Source organism: Anopheles ziemanni, chromosome 2 (genome assembly GCF_943734765.1).
Source record: "Anopheles ziemanni chromosome 2, idAnoZiCoDA_A2_x.2, whole genome shotgun sequence".
Lineage (NCBI taxonomy): Eukaryota > Metazoa > Arthropoda > Insecta > Diptera > Culicidae > Anopheles > Anopheles ziemanni.
In genome coordinates this window covers 80,062,418-80,071,099 of record NC_080705.1, presented here as the reverse complement: position 1 = coordinate 80,071,099, position 8,682 = coordinate 80,062,418, and the positions used below count along the sequence as shown (strand labels likewise).

General features: G+C 44.4%; 3 protein-coding genes across 3 annotated transcripts; 2 read left to right on the top strand and 1 right to left on the bottom strand.

Moving 5' to 3' along the window:
• Nucleotides 1-649: 649 nt before the first annotated feature.
• On the bottom strand, nucleotides 650-3,875 carry LOC131282256 (polycomb group protein Pc; the record flags this gene model as incomplete). The annotated part of the gene is made up of 2 exons (XM_058311670.1): nucleotides 3,110-3,875; nucleotides 650-1,966 (listed from the first exon to the last, which is right to left on the bottom strand). Coding segments are annotated over exons 1-2 (1,380 nt in total), but the record flags the coding sequence as incomplete, so codon positions are not given.
• A 1,116-nt stretch (nucleotides 3,876-4,991) lies between these two features.
• Nucleotides 4,992-6,932, top strand: LOC131294478 (probable tRNA (uracil-O(2)-)-methyltransferase). The gene is made up of 2 exons (XM_058322525.1): nucleotides 4,992-5,385; nucleotides 5,440-6,932. The coding sequence occupies exons 1-2, from the start codon at nucleotides 4,992-4,994 to the stop codon at nucleotides 6,930-6,932; spliced, it is 1,887 nt and encodes a 628-aa protein (XP_058178508.1).
• A 517-nt stretch (nucleotides 6,933-7,449) lies between these two features.
• On the top strand, nucleotides 7,450-8,596 carry LOC131281181 (uncharacterized). The gene is made up of 2 exons (XM_058310441.1): nucleotides 7,450-7,728; nucleotides 7,806-8,596. Exons 1-2 carry the CDS (start codon nucleotides 7,506-7,508, stop codon nucleotides 8,555-8,557), a joined length of 975 nt encoding a protein of 324 aa, XP_058166424.1. The 5' UTR covers nucleotides 7,450-7,505; the 3' UTR covers nucleotides 8,558-8,596.
• The last annotated feature ends 86 nt before the right edge of the window (nucleotides 8,597-8,682 follow it).

The window sequence follows — 8,682 nt, the reverse complement described above, 5'->3', positions numbered from 1 at the left end:
ATCCTCTGCTTTTGCTTACTATCTGTTACTTCAGCAAAAGATTGCAAAGTGGAACGAAAACTAAGTATCTATAGTTTTGGAACCTTTTGATAAAGAAAACGGGTGTTTTTCTTCCTTTTTGTGCATCCAAGGAAATGTTAGCCATTATTTGCTCAATTATCCTTCCGTTTTCCTGCAGCCTCTCCGCTGTTAAAGATCGTAAAACTGTATGTACAACTAAAACAAAAAAAAAGATGAACCAATGAGTCTTGCGTGTCGTAAGACGCTCCCTCCTATCATATCCATTCTCATCCATGTAAAACTGATAAAAATGTAGTACCACCACAATCACGTTCCCTATCCACCCCTAAAAGCAATCTCAACGTTCCCTACACCTATATACACATTGCTTCTTCAGTAAACCTGCAAACCCCTTTAATCACCCGAGAGGACTTTTTCATCTTATTCAATTGCGAATGATTTTGTTTGATTTTATGTGGAGACATTTGGAAAAATTTGTCTACTAAAACAAATGCACTTTTGCTGTTCCACAGGTACAGGAATACATGATGACGGTTCCGGTCTACGGTCGTTCTGGTGGTTCCTAATTGCAAACATCTCCTTCCTTACGCTGCTGCTGCTGCTGCTGTTGTTGCTGCTGCTGCTGCTGCTGCTGTTGCTGTTGCTGTTGCTGCTGTTGCTGTTGCTGTTGTTGCTGTTGTTGCAATTCTCTCGCCTTAAAAAAACCCTGTTCCGTCTTGCACTCGCGAATGGTGACGGTTTCCAGGTTGACGGTGACATCCGTAATAAACACCTGGTTCGTCGTCTGCGACTTTGGCAACCAGAGACGGGGCGGAGCGGCCCGTGGCGATAGTGACAGGTTGCTGACATGCTTGTTGATGCTATTGTTGTTGTTATTGTTAATATTGTTGTTGTTGTTGCTACCGTTGATCAACGGGCACTCATTGTTGAACCGCTGGTTCGCGTTCGGTTGAGGAGGTGGTGGTGGTGCCGGTGGTTGCTGCCGCTGTTCATCGGGACCGGCCGCTCCGCCACCGGGTAGTTGATTGCTTTCGGCCGGTGGAGGAATGTTCGATTCTGGTCTCGAGGCGGGCGTGTCGGGCGAGAGGGGGGCCACCGGTTTCAGATCCAGCTTACCGCCGGGGGCACTGATCGGTGCAACGGTCGAGGCAGCGGCCGCCGTAGCGCTGATGGGTGCCAACGGCGACACCTCGAGCCGTTGCGCTTTCGCTAGGATACCGCCGTCGTCCGGCGAGGATGTCTTTATCGTCACACCCACCTTTCCACCCTTGGAGAGCACTTCCGCCTTTCGCTTCGTGCCCGCCAGATCCTTGTGGCTGAGCGGTTGATCATCGCTCGAGTTGGAGTTTGTGTCGAGATCGTTCGCTTCGCTTTCGGCGGACGAGATCGATATCTTTAGGCTGTGCAGTTGGGCGCCCGTACCACCGACCAGTGTCCCTCCAACGACCGTTCCGCCCGGGGTTGCGGTACTGTGTGTTCCCTCTCCGGCGGATTTCTCCTTCGAAGCGTTGTTTGGACTAGTGCTGGTGCTTCGCTTCAGACCACCGTCAGTTGATCCACCGACGGCACCACCACCGCTAACACCAGCGCCAGTGTCCTTTTCCTTCTTAACACTCCCCTGCGCTCCGTGATGGTGATGATGATGATGATGGTGATGGTGTGTTTTTTCCTCCTTTTCCCGCTTCACGGGCACACATTCCTTTTTATCCTCTTTCTTTATCGGCACGGGAGGCTCGGGGGTTGCCGAGGCAGAACCCGGTGCCGGTTCATCATCATCGTCCGAGTCCTCGATGACGGCCTTCTTCTTGCGCTTCGGTGTTGCGGGTCCGCGGAGCAATTTTTGGAAAATATCTATCAACCGAGGATCGAGAATGTTTTCCTCCGGCTCCCAGGTGTTGTGCCGTTGGCTCCAGCCTTTCCACTTAACCCAGTATTCTACTTTGCCCTAAAAATAAAAAGAAAAAATTTAATAAACGCATACAAGTATGATATTTAAATGTTAAAATTGAAATATTGTAACACAACGTACAGAAATTTCAACCACAAATTAGAAATTGAGTAATTTTCAATCGATGATTGTTGGACGGGATTTAGAATTATTTTATCTGAACTTTTTATTTTCTATATTCCTGTTCTATCTATTCTTCTTTTAGCATAGAATTATGTTGAAAATACAACTGTTAACTGGAACTTCTAAAACTTAATTTTTTTGTTTTAATAAAATAAGGACCATTCGTCTTTAACACTCCATTGTTTTTCAAAACATATTCGTCCGAACAATATCGTGAAAATTAATTTGAAAAGCTGAATCTCAGAAGAAAACATGACAACTTTTAATACTAAGAAGATACAACTCAAAGAAAACTACCCATAATCCTTCGTTAACCCTTCCATGTACAGGCGGTATCGCTAGAAAGGGAAACATTAGAGAACGCAGTGTGTTCGCGAATACCAAATTAATGCGCAATAGTTTATTTTCATATCGCGAGGCACTGGAATCGATGAAAAAGAAAGGAAAAAACTAAACAAAACAAACCGGAACCATCTCGCTCACTCCACCGCGGGGCGTTAAAACATTTGCCTCCAAAGCGACGCCGGCTTCGTCATCATGGGAAGCGCTTCGCAGCATAAAAACGGAGTCGCAAAAAGGTAAATTCGCAAACACACGCACACGCCAGTCAAGGTCAGCTGCATTCGTAGAAAGAAAAAAAAGGTTTATACTTCTCCACAGGGAAGTGCGTTCAGCATGCATACACGCTATATTTGAAGGGAGCTTGGCTAACAATTGCCTATGTTGCATAAATGTGTATGTGCGCTGGGTGCATCGACAGCATATTACGATGTGTGGAAAACACCACCTGCTGTATGCTTAATGTTGTTCGTGGCATCGTGTAACTAAGGTTACACCGGTAGATTGCTTGTGTGTCTATCAATTGAACAAAGCATAATGACGTAATAGGAGCGCTTTTTATAAACATGTACTACTTTTGGTAGATTTTTGGGAATAAACAAAATTGCCGCCCATACGGCATAATTTAAATTTTTCGCAATGAACATTTCCAACCCATTCTCACACCAACACACTTACCGCTCGGACACGTTTTTTCATAATCTTCTCGGCGGCGTAAACACGGTCGTCGGTAATCTCCATTTCTTTGGCGTCGTTCACTTCTTCGCCCTTTTCTGCCGGTTTCCTTTTAAGCGGTTCCTTTTCTCGTCCGCTTCACCCTAATCCGATTTCCGCCGTTTCCACTCCCAACACGTTCTTCGTGCCGAATGTTTTCCTTTCCAAATGCTCTTGCAGCTGCCTAGCAGGCAGAACTTTGGGTTTCGATGCCGTTTGCGATTTGCCTATGCTTTCCAAGCCCTTCACAACGGGATACAACTGGTCTTGGCACTCCGCAACCAAGCGCACAAACACGCACACACATACACACACGCTTGGTGGCAAAAATCGATTGTAAACTTTTCTGTTTCCTTGCAACTGGATGGTCGACAATGTATGGCAAAATTGTACACTATTTGAGCATAGTGATGCTTCCAGCACATACAATGAGGATATCAAATAAGAAATTTACGCCACTACCGCGCTTCGAACAGCATTTGCACTTTTTTAAACTGCTTCTTGGAAGACGATCTGCTGCTTGTTCACGCAGCAGCAATCCAAGCCTCAAGGGACGCGAAACCAAAACAAACCAATAAATCGTACAACGGGCGTACGCTGGGGACAAACTACATTTTCAACAGATGTGTCAATTGTATTAACTGTACACTTTGCTTCTCTCGCAACCCGATTCGCGTTGCTTATCGTAATAAACCACTTTTCGATTGCGTTCTCAAAGAACGAAGATGCTATCCCGTCGCGACATTTGTAAAATCAAACAATGCGTCAGATTGTGGCTAGTGGTGGCACAAGCGGGATCGGAAGATTTGTGCCTTTTACGGATTCTATAGGATTGGATCCCATTTGACTGATTCGTATCAGATTTGATCAAATTGGGATTTGAATGAGATTTGATTTGTTTCCCAAGAACTAGATTTAATTCGATTCACACCTGATTTGATTAAGACTTGATCCGAATCTGATTGCAGAGGTATGGCTCGATCCAGTATCGAGGTGAGTCGAACAAGTCGCCGGAAACCTGAAAACTAAGGTGGTAGCGCTTTTTCTAAACTTTCTTACGCAAGCCATTCACTAGTTTCATCGGTAAAAGAGTAAATGAGGCCCCGGCCGCCATGTTTTCGATCGTGGCTACACCTCTTGTGGACGTTTAAACTGAATGTATGCAATTGGTGATACATTAATTCGTTAAATTCAACCTACGAGTATTTGAACCGTTAATTTCGGCTACGCAATCAACCTAGGGGGTGCGGTATGAGGGGGGCCCACGGGCCCCCCTTATTTCTCAAAACTATAACAAACTCTCTTTTTCGGTAGACCTAGCGCAGTCCGCTCGCTTCGCTCGCTGCGGGCGCGCCGCCGTTTCCAAATCATTTCTTCGGCTAAACTCATTGTTTCATGCTGTCCATCATGTGTGGTATAGTTTACTTACTAGTAACTTAACATGTAAAAGTATATTAACCCGCATTCAACCTCCACTGGGTGATTAGTTTAAACCGTTATGTTCTTTTAAGCGAACCGTTAGCGTTCAAAAATTCGAAACGAATGCATGTGTCGCGCTTTGCATAGCTTCAGGCGCTTAATGTGAACCAGCAGGAAGAGGAGAATCTAGCCCGGGGCCTCATTTACTCTTTTACCGTTTCATCATATGATTACATCATCCGGATTACAAGATCCGGATCTTAGACCGGAGTTGAGTCCAAAGATACGATTCTGTACAGAGTTATGATTTTCACACCACTAGTCCGAACGGTTTTCATGTTCGAATATTTGGTTAATTTTCGAAAAGTCAGGCAACGTGTTTGTTTACATTTTTCTCGGACGTGCTACACGAAATAATTTAACAAAGATGTTTGAACAGGTTATTGGTGAAACAAGTGTACGAAAAGATTGTGTGCATAATTTCTGGAAAGCTGTAGATATTTATCTGTTCAAAACGCACGTTGTTAATAAGAAATTGTTTGGTGTTAAAACTTTGGCTCTCCTGACGATCCAACATACCGAGAGACCAGTGTTTGATCATGCATTACTGGACGATCTCTGTGCAGTACCGCTGGAACAATTCGTGGATCAAACCAGGCAGATTTTTGCCCAGAGAAATACGCAGCTGACTGAAGAAGCTCGGGACCATGCTTCCGTTGACCAATTGTCGCAGAAAGGAAGTGATGGAGTGGTTGTACTGAATCGACTCATTCCGAAGAACATTGGAGCTTTTCAAACGCTGGATGTAGTTGGACTGATTGGTGGGTAGTATGAATTTGAACACTTGCTATGAACTAATTATTATTATGTTGTAGATTATGGTTCCCGCTCGGTTCTTCTAAAATGCAGGCAAACCGGGGAAGAAAACAGTCTGTTTCCAAAATTTGCATTTTCGTTGCAAATCATCGACGACAACCTATCGATCCGTTATGAATCAGCAGAGAGCAATGACGAACGTTCAATATTCTGGTTACGTGAAATATTGCTTGGGAGGATGCAGAAATGGATGGAATCAGCTGTGCCAACGAACGCAACCGGTGTATCTACCTCATCCATCCGCTCGCTTGCGTTAGTGGACAACTTGGAAGAGTACAATTGCCTTTTCAATGAGCTAAAGCAAAAGTATGGTTTGTCCATGGTGTCCATTTGGCCCGAGTGTACCGATCCACAGAAGTTCGTGTTCGAGGATATAGCCATTGCCGCGTATCTGCTGATGCTGTGGAGGAAGGAACGAACCGAAACTGGTGAACATATGCTGCAATCTTTCGTTGACATAGGCTGTGGCAATGGCCTGCTTGTATATATTCTCGCCTCTGAGGGCCACAGAGGGTACGGCATTGACTTAAGAAAACGGAAACTTTGGGACCTCTACCCATCTGGGGTCGTATATTTGCGTGAGCAAACACTTGTGCCATCCAACTCATCTTTGTTTCCGGACATTGACTGGATAATAGGAAATCACTCCGACGAACTTTCACCGTGGATTCCGGTGATTGCGGCGAGAAGTTCTTATAGGTGCCGATTTTTTCTACTTCCATGCTGTGCCTACGAGTTCGATGGGAGCAAGTATCAACGGCAAAACTGTAACCTGAGCCAGTATGGTGATTTTTTGAACTATGCGAATCACATAGCGGAGATTTGTGGGTTTCGCGTGGAGACGGATCGATTGAGAATCCCGAGCACCAAGCGAACGTGTCTCGTTGGAGGATCTCGAAATTACCCTGCATCGGTTCATGACGAGCATGATTCTAAAATACAAGCATTCATTAACGATAGAACTAAAGTTACAAATGCATCAGTAGATGAGCCTTTAAATACGGTCAACGATACTTGGTCTTCCAGCTTTAAGCCGCGTGAAAGTACGGAAAAGGTTCGTAATTGTACACAAGTTGATCGTTCCGTTATAGATAAAATCGTTATGCTGGTGTTTGGCGAACTGTTGGCCAAAAGAAAAGTACTGCCCGAGTTCACCAATGTTAACTGGAACTCTGGAGGCACGATCACGATTGCCAATCTCGTCAAAACGATACCCCAAGAACAGCTGACCGCCCTGAAGGCTGAATGTGGTGGACTACAAACGTTGCTGAGAAATAACCATCAAATATTCCGCGTCGAAAGTGGAACGGTTCAGATTCGAATACCGACGAAAGTATCGGAGATCCCTGATGCTGGGCTTGCTAAGAAAATGAAAAAAGTGAAGAATTTTAAGCCCATCAATTTTAAACAGAGAGTCTGTTGGTTTTTTGCCAACCATCCGGATGGATGTCCGCTGGAAGAGAGGGAGTGTAGATTTAACCACGGGAGTTAATATAATAAAAGAAATAATTGGGTAATGAAAAAAAAAAGTTTATTATTTAATAACTCAATGTGATGTCATTTTTAAAATTTTTAAATTTCGAAAATATTGTTTGACTGATTGTTGTGCTAGCTGATGGGAGAATGCAAATTGTCATCGGAAGTACCTACAGTATTTTTGTTTCTAGATTGAAATTGTTCAAGTAAAAAGATAAATTATCATTAAAATTGTTCAACCAACGTCATGAGTCATGGATGCAAAGTCATCTGCCTCAAAAGCAAGAATAATTTACATCGTCCAAATCTCGTTAAAAGTTTTGTGTGTAACAGTTATATTCAGAAACCAACAGTTGATAATTTGAATGTAACGTATGTAGTTTTCCGAGAAAAACACTGTACAAACAACAAGCAGCACAACAGTAAACAACAGTTTACCAGCTCGCGAACCGTTGCTTGGGGCTTTTATTTTAAAATAGTTTACTTGTTAACACATGACACGGTTAGGACGAAAAACTTTCTTCTGGGAAGAAAGTGACCCAGATTGTAATAGAATGCGAAGATCAAATACTGCCATTCATTGCACGAAATGGTGGAGATAAAATCGTTCGTGTTCTTCGACCTAGAGACGACGGGCTTGCCAGAATATGAACATTTCAAAACGAAAATCACTGAACTGTCGATGGTGGCATGCAGCCGGGAGCATCTGCTGGAGTGCGTGAACGAGCTACCCCGTGTCCTGCACAAATTATCGCTTTGTTTCAATCCTTCGCGGCTCATTACTATCGGTTCCTCGCAAGCCACAGGAACGTGTTTAATCGTGAAACGTTTCCGGATTTGGAAATCGTCTTATCAGCTAATCGTTACATTGTTCTCCTTTCATCTATAGGTCTTTACAATGATTTGCTGGAAAGAGAGGGCAAATTCGATGGAGGCGCAGGCGAAATGGTGAAACTATTCCTCGACCGTTTGCAGAAACCCGCCTGCCTGGTGGCTCACAATGGCAACAGATTTGATTTTATCCTTCTCAAGCAACATATGCTACGGATCGGTGTTATGCTGCCCAGTTTCCTGTATGTGGTTGATTCGCTGCCAGCGTTCCGGGAGATTGAAGCCGACGTGGAAAAATCGTACTTCGAGAACAATGAAGGCCTTGACAGTGAGATCCCGGAACTCGAGTATCGAACCATCGGTATCATGGAACAACTAGAACGTGAAAACGATGGCATGAACGATCGGCAGCGATGCAATGAAACCACCCCACGAAGTGCACACGTTGAGCGCAAGTACAAGCAAACGCTACGCGAGTATCTTAACGTTACACCGGAAGGTACACCTTCCCCGGGCGAACGCGACATTCCGGTCTCTCGGACGGCAAACGCACGCAAAAGACTGTTTCACGATGCATTCGATGATAAAACGTCCAGTTCGGAGACGGAAGGATCACCAGCAAGGGTGAAAAAACGATACAATCTTGCCGAAATTTACAAACGTACCGTAGGGAAGGAGCTTGTGGCAGCACACCGGGCAGAAGAGGACGTACTGGCGCTGATGAACTGTGCTGCCGTACACGCAGTTCGGTTTGTGCGGTACGTGGAGGCAAACTGTGTCTCCTATGAGGAGGTGAAAAGTAAATTCTAGTGGGCAGCCTGCATCTTAATGTGTGACGACCATTCTTGGGAACAGTATTTTTTTTTTTGTGTAAAATTCAAAAATCTTTCGTGTAAAATTCCATCGTTTAACTAAATTCAAGTGATGTTTGCTCT

Excerpts from the sequence above, each read along its gene's own strand:
- LOC131294478 (XM_058322525.1), top strand. The coding sequence starts at position 4,992 with ATGTTTGAACAGGTTATTGGTGAAACAAGTGTACGAAAAGATTGTGTG. Across the intron at positions 5,386-5,439 it reads GGATGTAGTTGGACTGATTG|ATTATGGTTCCCGCTCGGTT; the intron begins GTGGGTAGTATG and ends ATTATGTTGTAG.
- LOC131281181 (XM_058310441.1), top strand. The coding sequence starts at position 7,506 with ATGGTGGAGATAAAATCGTTCGTGTTCTTCGACCTAGAGACGACGGGC. Across the intron at positions 7,729-7,805 it reads CTCGCAAGCCACAGGAACGT|GTCTTTACAATGATTTGCTG; the intron begins GTTTAATCGTGA and ends TTTCATCTATAG.